Source organism: Scyliorhinus canicula, chromosome 11 (assembly GCF_902713615.1).
Source record: "Scyliorhinus canicula chromosome 11, sScyCan1.1, whole genome shotgun sequence".
Taxonomy (NCBI): Eukaryota; Metazoa; Chordata; class Chondrichthyes; order Carcharhiniformes; family Scyliorhinidae; genus Scyliorhinus; species Scyliorhinus canicula.
The window spans coordinates 168,517,908-168,540,461 of NC_052156.1; the positions used below are offsets into that span (position 1 = coordinate 168,517,908).

A 22,554-nucleotide genomic window follows, 5' to 3' on the forward strand; every position below is an offset into this window, starting at 1 on the left:
AGGAGGAGAGGCAGATTGAGGGATGGAGAGGTTTCGGGACTAATTACAGAACCTGGAGGTCAGGCAGCTGAAGGCATCACCAATGGTGGGTGGAGATGAGTAAGAGGAGGTCCAAGATCTCGGAGCGTGGTAGAGCTGGAGCAGATGACAGAGATAAGGAAGGGTAGGTCCATGGAGGGATTTTAAAACCAAAGTATTCCTGGACTGGAAGCCATTGTTGGTCAGTGAGCACAGAGATGCTCTGGGAATGGGACTTGATGTGAATTAGGATTGGAGCAGCAGATCTTTGGGTGAAACTAAGTGAAGGAACAAGGCACTCATCCGATCAACTTTGAAAAGAATAGGAAAGAAAGAGGAGATCGAGGAATCATTACTGTAACCGTGGTGCAATGTTCAAAACCTATGAATTCTGTGATTCCATAGACAATGTATCACGGGAATATGTCCCAAAGAAACAGTCATTCCGATTGTGACAACTTTGTGCTCCCTAATTCACAGATGGAGAGCTGTATTCCGGTACTGCAGCAGATTTCATGGGCAGAGATTTTGCAATCTTCCGCACTTTGGGGCAGCATCACCCGATAAGGACAGAGCAACATGACTCCAGGTGGCTGAATGGTGAGAAGATGGGAAATTACTCGCACACGTTAACTTCCTTGCCTCGGTTTCCTCCAACCCTACCACCCTCCCAGATCTGGGAACTCCTCCAATTCTGGCTTTTTAGACATCTCTTTCGATAATATTTCAAAACATGAATCCTCTGCGTACCCTGGGAATTTTAACTTTAATTTATATTCAGTTTTCTGAAAACTTTTCAGGTTTTTCTTGTTCTTTGTTTTCTCAAAATATGTTGTTGTCCGCAAGGTGAATGTTGTCCCTTCACAGCTGTTCAGTGATTGGTTGAAAATCAAAATTAAAAACTCTGATACCAAAAAGAACCTTTCTGGTTGGTTCGCATTTTGCTGCTTCATAATGTACTGACCTGAACTAGCAGAGGGAGGGAGCGCTCCAGTTTGTTATCCCAATGGGTCTTTAACCTTTTATTCTTCTAGCTGTCAGCCTCCCTAATGGATTCTCCCCATCAGGCTCTGTGTTCCCAGTAGAGGATCGATGGAAATCCAGCTCAGGTGCTGCATCCTGCGTACTGTCTGCAGTTACTGTGCTACATCAGGACAATATCCAAGTGAATTCCCGATCTGGGTGCCTTTGGACCTTTACCGTTCAATATATCAGAGTTGATCTGATCCTCTCCCCATCCAACACCGGGATCATCCATATTTTCTAGCAGATATCATCGCATAAAAATCATAGAATCCCTACAGTGTAGAAGGAGGCCATTTGGCCCATTGAATTTGTACTGAAACCTCTGAAAGAGCAGCCAATCGAGGCCCACTCCCGGGCCCTGTCCCCGTAAATCTGTGCATTGATCATGGCCAATCCACCAAACCTGCACATCTTTGGCTATGGGAGGAAACCGGATCACCCGGAGGAAACTCACGCAGACACGGGGAAAACTGCAGACTCCGCACAGACAGTGACCCAAGCCGGGAATCGAACCTGGGACCCTGGAGCTGTGAGGCAGCAGTGCTAACCGCTATGCCACCATCATCAGAGTTTAAAATCGTAGCTTAATTTCTTTCCCTTTCCCAAACATGATAGTTTGTTTCTCATGTCACTCACACAGCTGTGCTATTATGAGGCAAATTTAAACTCTATTGTTAGGAATTAGGTGTTACAATTCCACACGCAGAAGCCGCGATTCTCTGATCCAGTGCCAGAGTGCCGGCGCCGGCGCCAAAACGCGAGTACTTTACCCCGGCGCTGGCGAAGGTTCCGAGACCCGATTCTCGGGTCCTGGGTGGGCCAGCACGGTGTTGGAGCAGCCAATGCCACTCCAGCTGCTGGTCCCAGCGTCGACATATCCACCATCACAGTTTCCGAAGTCAGATCGGCCTTCCTGAAACTGAACCCACGGAACGCGATGGGCCCGGACGGGATCCCTGGTCGTGCACTCAGAGCCTGCGCATACCAGCTGGCAGAGGTATTCACAGACATCTGTAACCTATCCCTACTCCACTCCGAGGTCCCCACCTGCTTCAAGAAAACCACCATCATACCGGTACCAAAGAAGAACCAGGCAACATGCCTCAATGACTACCGCCCGGTGGCCCTGACGTCAGTTGTAATGAAGTGCTTCGAGAGGCTGATCATGAAGTGCATCACCTCCATACTCCCGGAACGCCTTGACCCACTTCAATTCGCATACCGTCGCAACCGGTCCACATCAGACGCCATTTCCCTGGCCCTACACTCATCCCTAGAACATCTCGAAAACAAGGACTCCTACATCAGACTCCTATTTATTGACTACAGCTCCGCCTTCAACACCATAATCCCAGCCAAGCTCATATCAAAGCTCCAAAACCTAGGACTTGGCTCTCCACTCTGCAACTGGATCCTTGACTTTCTGACCAACAGACCACAGTCAGTAAGAATGAACACCAACACCTCCTCCACAATAGTCCTCAATACCGGTGCCCCACAAGGCTGCGTATTTAGCCCCCTACTCTACTCCCTGTACACACACGACTGCGTGGCAAAACTTGGTTCCAACTCCATCTACAAGTTTGCTGACGATACGACCATAGTGGGCCGGATCTCGAATAACGATGAGTCCGAATACAGGAGGGAGATAGAGAACCTAGTGGAGTGGTGTAACGACAACAATCTCTCCCTCAATGCCAGCAAAACTAAAGAGCTGGTCATCGACTTCAGGAAGCAAAGTACTGTACACACCCCTGTCAGCATCAACGGGGCCGAGGTGGAGATGGTTAGCAGTTTCAAATTCCTAGGGGTGCACATCACCAAAAATCTATCCTGGTTCACTCACGTCGACGCTATCACCAAGAAAGCACAACAGCGCCTATACTTCCTCAGGAAACTAAGGAAATTCGGCATGTCCACATTAACCCTTACCAACTTTTACAGATGCACTATAGAAAGCATCCTATCTGGCTGCATCACAGCCTGGTATGGCAACTGCTTGGCCCAGGACCGCAAGGAACTTCAGAGAGTCGTGAACACAGCCCAGTCCATCACACGAACCTGCCTCCCATCCATTGATTCCATCTACACCTCCCGCTGCCGGGGGAAAGTGGGCAGCATAATCAAGGATCCCTCCCACCCGGCTTACTCACTTTTCCAACTTCTTCCATTGGGCAGGAGATTCAGAAGTCTGAGAACACGCACGAACAGACTCAAAAACAGCTTCTTCCCCACTGTCACCAGACTCCTAAATGACCCTCTTATTGACTGACCTCATTAACACAACACCCTGTATGCTTCATCCGATGCCAATGCTTATGTAGTTATTTTGTATATCTTGTGTTGCCCTATTATGTATTCGCATGTATTTTCTTGTATCTTCTTGAATTTTGTTTAATTCCCTTTTCTAATGATCTGTTGAGCTGCTTGCAGAAAAATACTTTTCACTGTACCTCGGTACACGTGACAATAAACAAATCCAATCCAGGGCGCCGCGGGATCCGTGCCAACTAGCGCATGCGGACTGGCCATCATCCACGCGCCTGCCCCGACGCCAAATGGCGCAGGGATCCAGGAAGAAAAGAGGTCCACAGCCAGAGAGACGGCCTGCCGATCGGTGGGCCCCGATTGTGGGCCAGGCCACTACGGAGGGTGCCCCCAGACCCTTCAATCCCGATGTCCCGCCGGCCCAGAGCATGTTAGAACGGCGTTGGGAGGACTCGGATTTTTTTCGGATGGGCGCTCGGCCCATTCGGGCCGGAGAATTGCGGCGCCGCAGGAGGATCTCCGCTACGGCCGTTTGCGGCGATTCTCCATGCGGCCTGACACTATTCGCGCGCGGATTTTTTCACAGGTGTGGGAGAATCGCGTCCCGCCATCGGGGCGGTGTGGCACGATTCACAAACGCCACGACGATTCTCCCACCCGGCGGGGGGGGTCGGTAAATCCCACCCAAATTTCAATCCCTAAATGCTTTACCATTTTAAAGATATCATTTAATCTATACTAAAATAACACTTGCATTCATTTTTATTCTGACTATGAACTGTTATCTAATGCTGACAAGTTATCACAAAGGTCTCCTTTGTGAAGTATTCTTTGTGGTTCTCCCATTGTCTCACACGGATTCCTGACCAAGCACACAAAGAGAACCTGTTCTAAGATCAACACATTTAAAGCTGACAGGATGTAAAGGGAGGCCTAGGGTTACTTGCCCAATTCCAGTTTCAGCTTTACAGAACGGGCAAGATTAGAGACTTGCAGTGTGTCAAATTATGGGTTCAGATCAAACGTATTACTTGATGCTGTAACCCGCTGCAGCAAATTGCTTCACTACCAGCATTCCACCCGTTTAGCGACTATTTAAAAAGGCTGAGTGCGGTACGCCTGCTGAAAATCCTTTGTTGCAGCAATACAAAATGAATAAAACAAACTCTTTCTTTTTGAAACAGGTCTCTTATTCTTATTCAGAATGTTCCCCGTTTATTTGCCCGGAAGTCTGTTTCTATTGGTCTGTTCAATAAATGTTAGTTCTGTCAGAAACTGTTTTGCCATCAGTGTTGTGATGTGAAACATTGGGAATGTGTACAGCTGTGAGTTTGGAGATTCAGGCTGCAGAATCAACCCTGACCGTGGGCCACAATTTTCACTGAGCTGCAATTCTCCACACCTTCAAGAAAGTGGCAACAAAGCCGTGAGCCTGGAAACACTGCCCCCGAACACAACACCCATAATTTGGGGCCGAGTTGGAGTTTGCAGATCTATTGTTCATGTAAAAGAGACGCTGCCTTCAAGCCGATCCAGTTCGGTTTCCATCATCTCAGTCCCAGTACATCACTGCAGGAGTTCCTGAGGGTAGTGTCCGAGGCCCAAACATCTTCAGCTGCTCCATCAATGAACTTCCTTCCATCATAAGGTCAGAAGTAGGGTTGTTCATGGATGACTGCACAATGTTCAGTAACATTGCAACTCCTCAGATAATGAAGGAGTCCATGTCCAAACGCAGCAAGACCTGGACAATATCCAGGCTTGGGCTGACAAGTGACAAGTAACATTTGTGCCATTCAAGTGCCAGGTAACTATCGCCGCTTGACGTTCGTTGGCATCACCATTACTGAATCCCCCACTATCACCATCCTGGGAGTTACCATTGGTCAGGGCAGGTTAAAGACTTGGAATCCTGCGGTGGGTAACTCACCTCCTGACACCCCCCCCCCCCCCCCCCCCCCCCCCAAAGCCTGTCCACTGTCTACAAGGCACAAGTCAGGAGTGTGATGGAATATTCTCCACTAGCCTGGGCAATAGATTCTGCTCCAGCCAACATGCCCACATCCTGTAAATGAATTTTTTCGAAAGTGTTCATTCATGGATTTCAAAACCATGACGTGTGGGGTTTAGACATTTGAGAAAAATATACAAATCTGCCAGGGTTATTTAGAGAGGCAGGGTAATCTTTTGGAAAGAGTGAAGTACGCCTTTGGGAGTGGTCAGTTGCCCGTTAGTATTGTTAAGCGTTGACAGGAATGTGCCTAAAAAGTGGATAAACTCAGTGGAACTGTCTAAGCTGTCAAGGCATTTAAATCCACAAAGTCTTTAAATTTTCTTCTGTACGGGGAGAATATAGTTGGAAGAAAAGTGCTTACAATTTCACTAGCTGTCTGTTGGCAGAAACCTGAGGGTTATCATTATAGTGCTGCATGACTGATTCTGCAACCTATTATTATCACAGTAGGGGACCTGTATCTTCACAGTTTTGATTCACAGTTCCAAGTCTTTGATGTTTATCTCCCTAAGAGATTAAGTGCTTGAAGGAATTTAAATGTATTGACTTGTTTTTGTCAGTGAGTCTTTTTTTTTGTAAATCCAGAGACACTTTGGCCCAGATTTCTGCTTCCAGATCGAATTACCATCAATGGCAGAATTCCAAAGTCTGTGAACTCGACCTTGAAAAATGGTGGCCTGCAGATCTTATTTTTGTGTGGGGGCGGGGGGGGGGGGGGGGGGGGGGGGGTACAGGCTGGAGTGGGAGTCAGGCAGACCTGCCATCCCAAAACAGGTGCATAGGCATTTTTCACAAAACGGTCTGCCTCTGCTATGGCACTATGTTGAAAGAAATAATATAAAAATGATAACACAAAAAATATATTTCCAGCTCTTACCCCTCACCTCACTCATTCTCCACATACTCCCTATGCCTCATCCATACCAACCTATGCACAATTAGGTCCTTCTACCCTCTCCTATGGTTCCTCATACCGCCATGTCAACTCATGCCCCTCGGCCCACCTCCCATGCCCCTCATACCCCCTATTCCCAGCATATTAGGGGCTGGTTTAGCTCACTGGGCTAAATCGCTGGCTTTTAAAGCAGACCAAGCAGGCCAGCAGCACGGTTTGATTCCCGTACCAGCCTCCCCGGACAGGCGCCGGAATGTGGCGACTAGGGGCTTTTCACAGTAACTTAATTGAAGCCTACTCGTGACAATAAGCAATTTTCATTTCATTTCATTTTCATATCTCCACGGGTCTTTATGGCTCCTATATCAATTCATGCCAACTTTTTTTTTCATAGAATTTACAGTGCAGAAGGAGGCCATTTGGCCCATCGAGTCTGCACCGGCTCTTGAAAAGAGCACCCTACCCAAGGTCAACACCTCCACCCTACCCCCATAACCCAGTAACCCCACCCAACACTAAGGGCAATTTTGGATACTAAGGGCAATTTAGCATGGCCAATCCTCCTAACCTGCACATCTTTGGACTGTGGGAGGAAACCGGAGCACCCGGAGGAAACCCACGCACACACGGGGAGGATGTGCAGACTCCACACAGACAGTGACCCAAGCCAGAATCGAACCTGGGACCCTGGAGCTGTGAAGCAATTGTGCTAACCACCATGCTACCGTGCTGACCTAACTTATATCAACCCATGCTATCAACCCACCACCCATTGCTCTTACCCCCTCCTGTCAACTCACCTTTGACATCTCTTTGACAGCTTGACAGCTGAACAGTTCTTTGGCAGCAGGACAGTTTGACAATTCTTGGACAGCTGGACATTGTTGACATGACAGCTCGATAGTTCCAATGAGTTTGTGCAGAAAAAATGGGAATCCAGTTCAATTGTAACAATTCCCTGGGTGCCTTACCTCCCCAAAAAGTGTCCTTGGATCATATTCAACGGGGTACCTTACCTATCCAAAGGTGTATCCTGGCTTTCCAAAATAGATCGACCATGTTCAGACATCCTCTCACCTGTTCTAATCTGCACACTTTGGGTTTCATACTCCTGGTCTACTCTAGTGCAAGCAGCTGGTGATATTACGCTGCCTCTGTAAACTATGCATGTCTGAGCCCTGGCCCGACTCCACCCCCCGCCCTGTGAAAATGGAACATGCCATTTTGTGGTCAGACTTCGAATTTTCAGTCACTTCTTGGATTTTTACTGTGAAGGAAAGCCTCTTCATAGTGACAAAAATATGGGTCTTAGAATTTTATTTTATTTCCCCTTCCCATGACTCCTAGGGTCTGCCCACGGTGGATACGGGGTGTGTTGGCAAGGAGGGTATAAAGGAAGAAGTTGATATGAAAGTTATGAGGGGCCATTGAGGTTGGGGAGAGGGGTAAAGGTTAGGTTGCTAGGGAGGCAATGAGTGGTTTGTGATTGGTTGGGAGGAACGAGGTGGCATGAGCATTTTTTGATTCATTTACGGTATATGGGCATCGCTGGCTTGGCCAGCATGTATTTCCCATCGCTAGTTGTCCTTCAGGAGCTGGTGGTGAGCTGCCTTCTTGATCCACTACAGTCCCTGAGGTACACCCACGTGGCATGGATGAGGCTTCAGCAGTGTGAGGAGGGGTGAGGGGCTGTGAGTGGTGAGGGATTTTTTAGCTGGGACAAAGTTGCAGAGCATTGAGGTGAGCATTTGCACCAGCCTGCCTCCACACCTGTAGCTCCTGTGGCTGCCTCTACCTTATTCCCGGGGCAATGGCCCCAACTCCTATTCACACCCAACCCTGTCCTGAAACAAAACTCTGAACATCTGGGCACTTCCTCCACAGTCAGGTTTGCTGAGGTGGGTATTTCCCGAGTGATGCGCTATCAATTGCACTTAAAGACTCAAATCTGTACAAGAGAGGCTTTATTACAGTGAGATGTTTATCCTCCGACTGCAGCTGGTAGAATGGCAGCTCAGGAGATCTCATACATATTTATACGGCTCCCTGTGGGCGGAGCTAGCCGGCAGGGGCTACCAGCGAACCTGTAATACAGGTACTGCTGTACATCCCCTAATACAGGCACACACACAATTACACAGTGATGGATCACCACATTCACCCCCTGTTAAGTCCGGCGGGGGTGACGTGGAACTATATACGTAATCTGTGAATTATTTACAGAGGGGAGTGGAAAAAAATTTAAGTGTCCATCTTGCAACCCGGTGCCCGTCGGAGGTTGAGTCTGACCGGTGGTCTGACGGTTCGTTGAGAGCGACGCAGCAGTGGTGGCGACGTTTGTACAGGCGGTGTCGGTGTCGATGGCATCGGTGCTGACGGTGTTGGTGCTGGCCAGTGGCTGGATGACTCCGGGAGCGTGCCGAAATCTTCCTCATCCTCTAGTGTGGGCAGGGGAACGAGGGATGGACCTGGTGGGGCTAATGCTGGGAGCGCTGGGGGAGGGGAGAGTGGCGCGTGGGTGGGGAGGTGTGTGGGAGTGGGATCAGCACTCGAGGGAGCCAGGTCCCTGAGTGAGACTGTATCCTGGCGGCCGTCAGGGAACTCCACGTCGGCATACTGGGGGTTTGCATGGAGCAGGCGTACCCTGTCCACCAGAGGGTCCGCCTTGTGGAGTCGGACATGCCTACGCAGTAGGACCGGCCCTGGAGCTGCGAGCCAAGACGGGAGAGACACCCCGGATGTAGACTTCCTAGGGAAGATAAAAACACGTTCATGTGGTGTGTTATTTGTGGCAGTGCACAATAGGGACCGGATGGAGTGCAATGCATCCGGAAGGACCTGTTGACAGCGAGCGGCTGGGAGGTTCCTGGACCGTAGGGCCAGCTGGACGGCCCTCCAAACCGTCCCGTTCTCCCTCTCTACCTGCCCGTTTCCCCGGGGGTTGTAGCTGGTCGTCCTGCTGGAGGCGATACCCCTGCTGAGCAGGAACTGACGCAGCTCATCACTCATGAATGAGGATCCCCTGTCACTGTGGATATAGTCGGGGAAACCGAACAGAGCGAATATGGAATCGAGGGCCTTGATGCCGGTGGCAGACGTCATATCTGGGCATGGGATGGCGAAGGGGAACCTAGAGAATTAATCGACCACACTAAGGATATACGTGTTGCGGTCGGTGGAGGAGAGGGGCCCTTTGAAATCCACGCTGAGGCGTTCAAAGGGGGCGGGACACTGTCACCAGGTGCGCGCGGTCTGGCCGGTAGAAGTGCGGCTTGCACTCCACACAGACCTGGCAGTCTCTGGTGACTGTCCGTACTTCCTCGACGGAGGAGGGCGGATTGCGGGCTTTGACTAGGTGGTACAACCGAGTGACCCCCGGATGGCAAAGGCTGTCGTGCAGGGCACGGAGCTGGTCCACTTGTGCGCTGGCACATGTACCTCGGGAGAGGGTGTCTGGGGGCTCGTTGAGCTTGCCGGGGCGATACAAGATCTCGTAATTATAGGTGGAGAGCTCGATTCTCCACCGCAAGATTTTATCGTTTTTGATCTTGCCCCGCTGCATGTTGTTAAACATGAAGGCTACCGACCATTGGTCAGTGAGGAGAGTGAATCTCCTGCCGGCCAGGTAATGCCTCCAGTGACGCACCGCTTCAACGATTGCCTGGGCCTCCTTTTCAACAGACGAATGTTGAATTTCGGAGGCATGGAGGGTGCAGGAAAAGAATGCCACGGGTCTGCCTGCCTGGTTTAGAGTGGCAGCAAGGGTGACATCTGAAGCGTCGCTCCCTACTTGAAAGGGCAGTGTCTCGTCTATTGCATGCATCTCGGCCTTGGCTATGTCAGATCGAATGCGGGCGAAGGCTTGTCGTGCCTCGGCCGTGAGGGGGAATTGAGTGGACTGTATCAGTGGGCCGGCCTTGTCCGCGTATTGTGGGACCCACTGGGCCTAGTAGGAGAAGAACCACAGGCAGCGTTTGAGAGCCTTGGGGCAGTGGGGGATTGGGAGCTCCATGAGGGGGCGCATGCGGTCGGGATCGGGCCCCAGGAGTCCGTTTTGGACAACGTAGCCGAGGCTGGCCAAGCGGTTAGTGCTGAATATGCACTCCTTGTTATAATTGAAGTTGAGGAGAGATGCGGTGTGGAGAAATTTAGCAAGGTTAGCGTCGTGGTCCTGCTGGTCGTGGCCGCAGATGGTGACATTGTCTAAGTACGGAAACGTGGCCCGCAGTCCGTACTGGTCAACCATTCAGTCCATTTCTTGTTGAAATACCGAGACCCCGTTAGTGACGCCGAAGGAAACCCTAAGAAATTGATAGAGGCGACCGTCTGCCTCGAAGGCAGTGTATCGACGGTCCGATTTACGGATGGGGAGCTGGTGGTACGCGGATTTCAGATCAATTGTTGAGAAGACCCAGTACTGTGCAATCTGATTGACCATATCAGATATGCAAGAGAGGGGGTACGCATCGAGCTGTATGTACCGATTGATGGTCTGACTGTAGTCCACGACTATCCTGTGTTTCTCCCCAGTTTTAACCACCACCACTTGGGCTCTGCAGGGGCTGTTGCTGGCCTCGATAATACCCTCCCAAAGCAGCCGCTGAACTTTGAACCTGATGAAGGTCTTGTCCTGGGTGCTGTACCGTCTGCTCCTGGTGGCGACGGGCTTGCAATCTGCAGTCAGATTGGCAAAGAGGGAGGGAGGGTCAACCTTGAGGGTCGTGAGGCCGCAAACGGTGAGTGGGGGCAGGTGCCCGCCGAATTTGAGGGTGAGGATCTGGAGGTTACATTGGAAATCCAGGCCCAGCAATAGTGTAGCACAGAGATTGGGGAGAACGTACAGGTGGAAACTGCTGAATTCAACGCCTTGTACGGTGAGGTTGACCACACAGGAGCCTCGGATCGGGACAGAGTGGGATTCGGAGGCAAGGGAGATCCGCTGGTTGGCGGGATGGACCGCGAGGGAGCAGCGCCTTACCGTGTCCGGGTGGATTAAGCTATCGGTTCTCCCGGAGTCTAGGAGGCAGTAGGTCGCGTGGCCATTGATGAGCACCGTGTCGAAGCGGTAGCCAGGTTGTGAGGAAGGGACTGGTTGAGCGTCATGGAGGCGAGCAGCGGGCGATCGTCTTGAGGAGTCCGACGAGGAGCGGCAGCGACCTGGGTCCCACGGTCTAGTCCTGAGGGGAGGACAAAATGGCGGCGTCCGAAGTACCTGTGGGGGAGAAGATGGCGGCGTCCATGCAGCGCATGTTGCGGGTGTCGGGCAAAATGGCGGCGCCCATGGTGCGCACATTATGGGGGCGGGGCAAGATGGCGGCGCCCACTGGTCCCACGTGGCCCCGGGAGCAGAGGATGGCGGTGCCCATTGCGCGATCGGCTGAGGGAAGGGAGAGAGGTCGGGCGCAATCGTGGCAACTGCGCAGGCCTGACACACCGCTGCAAAACGGCCTTTCTTGCCACAGGATTTACAGATTGCGGCGCGGGCCGGGCAGCGCTGGTGGGGGTGCTTCTGTTGGCGGATGAAATAGCAGCGGGGAGCCCCAGAGTGCGCAGTGTGGTGGGCAGCGCAGGCATATTGCGCGGAAGCGGCCCCAGTCGGGGGGGGTCGGTTGCGGGGTCCACAAGGGGTAGGATGGGTGGGCTGCACGGCGAGTGGGTTAGGACTGTACATTACGAGAAGCGACCGTCATGGAGAGCGCTAAAGTCTTTGTCTCCGCTAGGTCGAGTGCGGCCCCTTCCAGCAGTCGTTGTCGGATGGGATCCGATGCAATCCCCGTCACAAATGCATAACGCATGAGGAGATTGGAATGTTCCATGGCCGTGACGGCCTGACAGTCACAGTCCCGTACGAGAGGGATAAGGGCCCGCCAGAAGTCTTCAATCGACTCACCCGGTAGTTGTACGTGAGTGGCGACTGCATGCCTCGCAAACAGAGTGTTCGTCTTCTGGACATAATTTTCTTTAAGGAGGTCCATGGCGTGTGCGTAATTCGGCGCGTCCTGTATCAGCGGGAACACGCTGGAGCTCAACCTTGAGTAGAGGGTTGAATTTTCTGAGCCTCCGATGGTGCGGGGTCCGCTGAGGTGATGTAGGCCTCGAAGCAAGTCAGCCAGGGATTAAAGTCTTTTCTGGCGTTTGCCGATTGTGGATCCAGCTGCAAGCGATCGGGTTTTATCCTGATGTCCATGATGCGGAAAATCTAACTGTAATAAATTGATGCGCTATCAATTGCACTTAAAGACTCGAATCGGTACAAGAGAGGCTTTATTACCGTGAGATGTTTATCCTTCGACTGCAGCTGGTAGAATGACAGCTCAGGAGATCTCATACATATTTATACGGCTCCCTGTGGGCGGAGCTAGCCGGCAGGGGCTACCGACGAATCTGTAATACAGGTACTGCTGTACATCCCCTAATACAGGCACACACACAATTACACAGTGGTGGATCATTACACCGAGTCGGGTTCACAGATTCAGCCCCATGTGTGCCACATGTGGTGTGAATGGTTGTGATGGCACATTATACAATACCCCATCCACCATTTAATACTCCATTTGAGAAAACTGATTAATTTATGTCTTCAACTTGGAGTGTTGACCTGCAGTTTGTAGAATGGAAAACAGTTTGATTAGCACCATCAAAAAATATCCAACAGAGAGCTACAATGCAGTGTTTACTGAAGTGCTCAAAAACTAAACCATATAAAGCATGTAACTTAAAGCTGTAAATCAGTCAGAGAGAGACAGAGGTTAAGTACAGTGTGACCAGACTTGAGAGGTCTGAAGTGTTCAGATCTGGGAATGATTATAATACGACACTACTGTTGTGCTGTGTCATCTAATGAGTGTCAACAGACGTAACTCTAATGGCATCAGAACTAAACTTTACTCATCAAACAGAAAAAATGGGACATGAATGAATAAGAACAGACAGTAAAAAAAAGAATGACAGAAAGGGTAAAGTAAAATAACCGATTAACTGTGAGCAGTGACATGGAGTTTTAGTATTGGAAATCACACTTTATTTATAAGCAAATTAAAACCTAGAATATTCGCATAAATTCCTTTGCTACTCTTCAGAAGTTTAACCATTTTAATTTAAATTGGTTAATATATCTGCTTAAGTAGTGGACAAATAATTATTTTATGATCACATTAATCTTTGATGTAGTCATATTTGCATCGAAGAAGTCAATATTCCTGTATCAATATTAAATAATTAATCGAAACATATATTAATGAGTGAAATTTTAAAGCAAATCATTTAAGTATTTATATCTCACGGTTCCATTTGTGAGGCATAGAGTATGTGATTATAGCACAAATATTGAGTACAGTTTTATCTGCACAGTGTGTGCATAGCTAGAAGACGTGTGTTTTACTGCCAGATTGCATTTACTCCATATTTCATATCTCCAGCATTCTGCACGATGCATATTTACTTGTTTCATCACATTCAAGGAATGGATCATGAAGTTGATGCCAAATTTACAGTTTTGATGTGACTGGGGGCTCTACTCTGCAACTATAATCTGCATAAATATAAAATGCCTTTAACACAATAAATTCCTAAGATACTTCACAAGTAATATCAAACAATGTTTGACACCAGACAAGGAGATATTTGGATGAACAGATAGGTTTCACGGAGTTCTTACAGGAGGAAAGTGTGGTATAGAGGCAGGGATGTTTACACAAGGAATTGCAGAGCTTAAGCTCTATGCAACTGAAGACATGGCTACTGAATTGGAGTAATTAAAATTGGGGATGCATAAGGTACTAGAATTGGAGGAGAGAGAGAGAGAAATACAGCACAGAACAGGCCCTTTGGCCCACGATGTTGTGCCAAACTTTTATCCTAGGTTAATCATAGAATTTTGGGCACTAAGGGCAATTTATCATGGCCAATCCACCCAACCTGCACATCTTTACACTGTGGGAGGAAACCGGAGCACCCGGAGGAAACCCACGCACACACGGGGAGGATGTGCAGACTCCACACAGACTGTGACCCAAGCCGGGAATTGAACCTGGGACCCTGGAGCTGTGAAGCAATTGTGCTATCCACAATGCTACCATGCGGCCCTTAAGAAGAAACTAATCTACACTCCATTATTCTACCCTAATCCATGTACCTATCCAATAGCCAAAACTTTGGAGGGCTGTGAGACTGGGAGATTACAGAGATAGGGGGGAGTGAAGCCATGGAGGGATTTGAAAAACATCGCAATATTGCCAATCTCGCATTCACGGGCATCAAAATGGCTTTGCATTGAGAGATAATACAGTATAAGAGCAATAAATACAAACACCGCTTACTGATGTTAACGGGATTTGTAATGTGTAAGTCTTCAATATGTCAGCAGGTTTGTTTGCAGGTGTGCTGTTCATTTGCAAAAAGTGTATGTCTTTAAATCACATGAGATCTGGTGCCTGCTTGTTTTCATTCAGAAACGGTCAACATCACAGAATAAATAGTCCGACAATGGAATAAGCGCTCTCTTTTTTTAAATAGCTCTGCTGAGCATTAGTAACAAGACTAAACTCGAAGATTTTCACCCTTTCTTTGTTTGGGATATTATTAAGCAAGAAACATTCGTTACTAAATGTCTGACTATGTCAGAGTGTTATTGCCTCATGATCATTTTTGCCAGGTATTCTGACAAAGACACTGATTAACAGGGAAAGTTAAACAGTAGGTTGGATTAAAAATGCAATAAAGGGAAAAGAGCGGATAGCACATCAGCAACATAAACATGCCATAACATTCACCGATTCAAACCCAGATATTAAGGAGAAGGAGTACAGGACGTGACCAAAGGAACAAGTCAAGGGCTTGGTTTTTTCGACATTTATGCAGGTACGCTTAGGCAGAGGGGGCAGAAAGTTCCAGAATGTTGGATCAAGGTAGTTGAGAACTAGGCTGCCAAGGATAACTGAGAGGAGGGAGGAGGGAAAGGAGACGAGAATGAGAAGGGCAGAATGCATTCATTAACACGTATACCTGACTGAGATTAAAGTGATAGGCCAGGACAGCAGTTGGATATGAGAGCAATGCACAGGGTACTCTCAGACAGGGATAACTAAGGAGATTGATGAGGGTTAGGTTCAAAGAGTTTTTGGGTTTAATATAGGACAGGATGAATTGGATGTTGTTTTCCACACTTTGGAGTTTCTGAAGGAAAGATGTGTGGCGAGGTTGTGCAATCTCCAGTGCTCCTTTTCAGTTCCAAGCCAACACATTGAGGGACATGGTTGAACTGTTCTACCTCAGATGTTGACACCTGTCCAATACAATGCTTTTTGTTGGAGAAAGGGAAGGAAATACATAAAACATTGGCATTTTCAAATGTTACAATTTGACCCTTTCTACAGAGAAGTTTGGGACTCAAAGGGCTTTATTGCTTTAACACAGTAAGATCAAGGCTTACTTGCCTTTCCTGACTGTTGTACCTCATATAAATCTTGTGAGAGTTGAGCAGTTGCAGATGATAAATGATGGGCTGCTTTGATTCACGAGAAATTGTAGTTTATAAAGAGCACTTGCTTTTCAGAATATTGAAATCCCAGGTGCAAACATCAGAATTGCAGCTAATGTGCCTCTGGTAAAATATTACTTCCACTCCTTGCTGGTGAGAAAGTAAAAGATGTATTATTTTTAAATGGCAGGGCAGAGGTGGACATTTGTTAGTGAGTTGAAGCATTAATGTGCTTAGGGAATTTTTTTGCGGGCAATACTGAGGTGAAAGTGACTGCCCTTGACATCAAGGCAGTATTTGATTGTGTATGGCATCAAGGAGCCCGAGCTAAACTGGAGTCAATGGGAATCAGATGGAAAACTCTCCACTGGTCACACCTGGCACAAAGGAAGATGGTTGTGGTGGTTGGAGATCAATCACCTCAGTCCTGGGACATCACTGCAGGAGTTCCTCAGGGTAGTGTCCTCGGCCCAGCCATCTTCAGCTGCTTCACCAATGACCTCCCATCCATTATAAGGTGAGAATTGGGGATGTTTGCGGATGACTGCACCATGTTCAGTACTATTTGGGACTCCTCGGATACTGAAGCAGTCCATGTCCAAATGCAGCAAGACCTGGACAATATCCAGGCTTGGGCTGACAAGTGGCAAGTTACATTCATGCCACACATGTGCCAGGCAATGACCATCTCCAACAAGAAAGGATCTAATCACCGCCCCTTGACATTCAATGGCATTACCAACACTGAACCACACAATCAACATCCTGGGGTCCCCCCCCCCCCCCCCCCCCCCCCCCCCCCCCCCCCGCCCTTTAGCTCCATCAGCGATGTCTAAATACTTCTTAAAAACATACAGGGCTGGATTCTCCGCTCTAGGACACTCTGAATGTGTTCCCCGATGGGATGGAGAATCTGGCGTCGGGGCAAAATCGTGGTAGGTGGTGGGTGCCAAACCAAAAGCGACACTCTGACCCCCTGCTGGCAGCGTGAACGAGTTCCACAGCACACGCCAGCGGCATGTTGATTGATGTACGGAGGAGGGAGATGTTGGGGCCAATTTGCTGTGCAGGGGGTGTCAGCCAGGGGACCTTGCTATCTGGCCGCAAGCTGAAGATGGTAGCCTGATATCGGGATTCCCTCGTACTCCACACCAGGCATACATTTACATGGCGTGGAACACTCAATTACATCTGCTTTACAACCGCAAGGGGATCGTAAAACTGCCGCAATTCAGCCCCGGCGGGAGAACATAGTCTCCCAAACAGAGAATCCAGCTCACAATCTTTTGGCCTCAACTATGTCCTGTGGTAATGAATTCCACAGGCTCACCACTCTCTGGGTGAAGAGATTTCCTCTTAGTTTGCCTTCTTTGTGTTGTTACTCGTGTCTTAATAAAGCTCGTAGTCTCAAATGTGGAGAAGATGCTTTATTGTGAGTTTGTTCTCTCTTCAGAGCTGTTTCCTAAGGTTACCTTCAGTGCTCCTAGCTGGTGTGGGTGTATGTGTCCTGCTCCAAGTTCTGCCCTCTGTGAAGTGTGTCCTCACTTCCTGTCCCTGTCTATTTATATGGCTCTCCCGTGCCCCTTCTAGTGTTTGCTCAGTTGTATTGCATCTAGTTAACTTGTGATCACCACATTCTTTACCACCTGCTGCACCTCTATGCTCACCTGCAGCCACAAGGGCACCCAGGTTGCACATTCCCCTCTCTCAGCTTATAGCTGGAATCTGGAAGAAGATTCATTAACGGTGTTCAAAAGGCATCTTGACAAATACATGGATAGGATGGGTATAGAGGGATACGGCACTAGGTAGTGCTGAGGGTTTTGGCCAAGGTTGGTATCATGACCAGTACAGGCTTGCAGGGCCAAAGGGCCTGTTCCTGTGCTGCGTTGTTCTTTGTTCTTGTTTGTTGTTCCTGTTTTTGCCACCAAAGTGGGAAATCTCACATTTATCCACATTATACTGCGTCTGCCACCCAGCGATGCAAGGTCAGATGGGGTAGGGTTGCTGAAGCCTCCTCCGTACAGATCCCACTCTTGCCTTCGCAGAGAGCTCCACCACAACTAATGGATGCCGTTGAGGCCTGGGTTCATAGAACTCCCTAAACCTGATTAACATTCAGGAATAAGTCCTTTGGAAGGACCACAGATTGTTTAAACATAACCATTTATTTGCGAATAACATATTCTGAGCATCGAACAATGTTGAAAATCTAATGTGATTTGATTATATTAATAGGTTTGGTATTAGAATTAACCAGCGGATTACTAAAAAAGATGATTTTTCACTTAATAGTTTGCTTATTTTGATATTTCTTTTCTTCAGAACCAAAATTTATTGGTGCCCACTTGATACCAGAGAGTGACAATCCAGAAGATGATAAGATATATTTATTTTTTCGAGAAAATGCATTGGATGGACAGTATTCAGGAAAAGCAACTCATGCCCGAATAGGACAAGTGTGTAAGGTCAGTTGAAAGTGTGAAAAATTCTCCAAGTATGAAGGTGTCATCCTGGTTTAATGGCTATACACTTCGACAGCGGAGACAAGGGGGTGAAATTGGTCAACAGCAACCATTATGGATTCAGTCAACTCTTTCCACTGAACCCTGCCACAATGAAAAAGCAACTGCTGATTGGTCAGCCAGTTTTGTTCTGCTGGCTGATTGGTGGTCAGCCTGTTTTGTTCTGCTGGCTGATTGGTGGTCAGCCTGTTTTCTTCTGCTGGCTGATTGGTGGTCAGCCTGTTTTGTTCTGCTGGCTGATTGGTGGTCAGCCTGTTTTGTTCTGCTGGCTGATTGGTGGTCAGCCTGTTTTGTTCTGCTGGCTGATTGGTCAGCCTGTTTTGTTCTGCTGGCTGATTGGTCAGCCTGTTTTGTTCTGCTGGCTGATTGGTGGTCAGCCTGTTTTGTTCTGCTGGCAGAGTCCAGTTCCAAAGTTATTGTTGTGGAATTGTGAAGAGAAATGTGATCTCGGACTGGGAGAAATAGGAAACAAATAGTACACTGTAACTATACTAATACTATAACTACAACAGCTGAGATTAGTGCATCATCTGTAACAAGGACAGGAATGTACAATTTCAACAGTACCACTGATGAAGCATTTTCTTTTCTGTTGCCGTTTTGTACTTGACTTGATATTCAGCTAGATTGAAATAAATTGAAGCCAGTGTGAGGATGAGGTGGGGAATATAAATGCTCATTTTGAGATACCAGTCAACACACATTTCTAACTCAAAGAACTGAAGGAATTTTCCAATTGGGAACTCCATCCAAGCAAAAATAGGAGAGACGATCAAAGGCATGTTGTCAGAGGTACCGACGGGGCAATTGGAAAATGTGAAGGGAAGATGGTTGGAAGTTCTGCTGCCCAGTATGAGAAACAATCAGGGGTAGGAAAAATGGGTAGTGTATGGAAAGTAGTCAAGGCTCCTGATAACTATGGAGTAGGGTGAAATAAGGCAGGTGATATTAGATTCATTGTGAAAGAGGTGATATAGAAGAGACAGATTGTTTGCCAACTGAGGTTTTAGAATTGAGGCTCAACTGGTTTTGAGAATAGTGCGCAAACAGCTCCATGATATCCCAGTGAACAACTGTCAGCATTTGCAGAACTTAATGTAATGGATATCCTAAACCACACGATGTGAAAGCATCTATTTTCCTGTGCCAGTAGGGTTATCAATCTGCCTTTCCAGCTCAAGTCTTTAATCCACCTCAGGACTGATATAAATGCAGGCCTTGTCTATTAAGGAGCTCAAGGGGAAATCAATTCTGCCGCTTGTGCTTAAGTCCACTGTACAAAGCAGGTCTCGTTCTGGCTGTGATTAGCAAGATTCTCTAAGTTCAGCCGAATTATTTTATGGGGAGGGTGTAGTGGAAAATGCTGGGCCAGAGCATGACATTTATTAAAGCAAGGGGAAATAGGAATTCCTGAGAAGTCTGGAAATTTGTGTAAATTGTGGTTGGTTTTAGGATCCTGTTTCTTCAGTCGCCGAATGAATAAAGAGGTTCAAGTGTGCACATTAAATGTACCTTAACTGGACCAGACCATATTGTAGTATACCAGTCCAATCTTCCACTGTTAATTGAAAGCAGCAATTTCTTCCGGAAACAATAATCAAAACGCAGTTTATCTATAAAATCAACACGGTGACACTCAATACAAGTATTGCCATTTGGACCCAGTCAAAGTCCTCCAGTCGTCGCTCGTTTTCCTTCAAAGTAATGCCAGGAAAGTTTGTGATTCACAGCTCCTTCCCATACAGAAAACAAGAAAATATATTTAATTATCACAAGCTGTTTTGTGTATGAATTAAAAACTCCTGTTAAAGGCTGAGTGTGTTTCCCAAATAACCATCAAATGAAAAGTTGAGATGAGTGTGGTTACTATGAAGTAAATAAAATATTTTCCAACATTGGTTATAGATGTTAATATATTAACTGTGTCAATGCCTCACATACTGAACCGCCTTTTGCCTGATGATTCTGCAATTCTGTTTTTTAAAATCTGCATCAGACTGCATCTGTTTCATTTTTACACAGGATTACTTTCAAAGTCATTGTATTAATTAATACCTAACGTTCAGATGGAGTATGACTGGACATACGATGCATCTGGCCCATCTTATTAGCCTAAAGTGCTTTAAATTGACTGGAAAAAAAGTTGCTAGCAATGATCTTTTTGCACATAAGGGATTTTGATTAATGCCAATTGACTGTTTTGCAAACTGATGCTATCTTCAATACTTCCTTGCTGCAGTGAATAGTAATTAAGGATATTGCAATGCAGGCACAGGAAATAAAACGTAAACTCATTTGAGCCCAGAGTTGTTCCTGCGCGAGCAGCTTATCCCCCAACTAAGCCCAAACAAGCCGTCACGGAGCTGTTGTTCCGCGAATTCAGAATCGAAATGCAGATTCTTAGTTTATAAAATTTATGAGAGGGTACGATACTCTCAGAAAACACACTCAACATTGCAGAAGCTGTGTGGAGATGTCATGTTCCAGGTGCTGAAGTTGGACATGGCTGATTTGCCCACTGGGATTTGCGAAATCTCCTTGAGGTATTTTCAGCTCAGCTAAAAGACCATTACTTCATACCTCCTCTGCAACCTTCATTCTTTATTTTGTAATAACTTACATTAGCTCATCATTTCAGAGAGACAGGGACAATAGGTATCCTGACAGAGTACAGACAAGATATACATATCTATTGGAAGATTACAGTAACACAAGGCTATTTTGTATGACAGCATTGATTGGGTGGATGTAGGCTGTTTCCTTGACATTGGGTGGATTTAGGCTGTTGCAGTAGATTCTGAAAAATTGATACTATGACTACAAAATAAACTCCTGAACACAAAATATATATTTAATTTAAAAATCATTACCTTGTAATGTTCCTGACACAAAGGGAGGCTATAAATATGGCCACGGGCCGCACTAACATTTTATATGTGAGCTTCTGGCAACTCACAGACAGGAGAAGAATGTTTCCCCACTCGACTTGTCAACATTACCTTCATTTTGTGCTCATTAATACAGATACAACACATTCCAGTTTATAACCTGATCCATTCAATCATTGAATATAGTCAGACTTTCAGATACTAAGAAAACATTTCGAACTGAAGGAAAAATTAATTGAGTCTTGATAATATGTCTGGAATTTTCCGGCTATTGGGATCCTCTGTTCCCGGCGGAAGTGCACCCCAACCCGCGGGTTTCTGGGTGGCCAGGGGGGGCTTCAATGGGAAATCCCATTGACAAGCGGCGGGATAGAGAATCCCATTGACAAGCGGTGGGATAGAGAATCCCATTGACAAGCGGCGGGATAGAGAATCCCATTGACAAGCGGTGGGATAGAGAATCCCATTGACAAGCGGATAGAGAATCCCATTGACAAGCGGTGGGATAGAGAATCCCATTGACAAGCGGATAGAGAATCCCATTGACAAGCGGTGGGATAGAGAATCCCATTGACAAGCGGTGGGATAGAGAATCCCATTGACAAGCGGTGGGATAGAGAATCCCATTGACAAGCGGATAGAGAATCCCATTGACAAGCGGTGGGATAGAGAATCCCATTGACAAGCGGATAGAGAATCCCATTGACAAGCGGTGGGATAGAGAATCCCATTGACAAGCGGTGGGATAGAGAATCCCATTGACAAGCGGTGGGATAGAGAATCCCGCTGCCAAGCGGTGGGATAGAGAATCCCATTGACAAGCGGTGGGATAGAGAATCCCGCTGCCAGTGAACAGCTGGCAGAGCGGAGAATCCAGCCCTGTGTATCTGAAGGATCTTGATTACGTCTGAATTACAATTAAATGTGGATTCAAAGTATTTAGGAAGGACTGTAAATATTCAAAAAACACAGGAGCAAAACCTGTTCAAAACAATCCTCAGAACTGGAGGATGAAATGGCATTCCTGACATCTCTGTTATGTTTCAGTTCACAAGTTGAAAACAGTCGATGTCAATATGTGGGGTCATTCAGTTCAAGTCCAGTTTCTGTGCTGCTTACAGCCTATTTAAATGGCCGAATGACAGAGAAGGATTCTCTATAGTAATTTATCTAAAAGTGATCTGCTGTTCATTAGCAGAGACCCAACATCAAGAATGTATTCTGTAATGTCAAATAATTTTGTATCGTGGCTGGTGACATTTCATTTCAAATTACCCTTGGTCCTCGTCTGATCAGGTTTAAATCACCCTGTTTACGTTTGAGTGCAGATTGGTGCCTTGAACAAAGCTCAATTCTGATTGACACGATCTCACTCTCCCACCGCCCACTGCAAGCAACTCGAGTCATGGGAGGGAGCCAGTGATTGGCTGAGTACTGCA

General features: G+C 47.3%; 1 protein-coding gene across 2 annotated transcripts in view; it reads left to right on the forward strand.

Moving 5' to 3' along the window:
• Positions 1-22,554, forward strand: part of sema3ab (sema domain, immunoglobulin domain (Ig), short basic domain, secreted, (semaphorin) 3Ab) — a 285,635-nt gene that overhangs the window by 179,507 nt on the left and 83,574 nt on the right. For both annotated transcript variants that reach the window (XM_038811984.1, XM_038811983.1), the window contains exons 6-7: positions 499-618; positions 18,028-18,170. In XM_038811984.1, the coding sequence (XP_038667912.1) occupies positions 499-618; positions 18,028-18,170 (263 nt within the window). The remainder of the gene's footprint in view (positions 1-498; positions 619-18,027; positions 18,171-22,554) is intronic.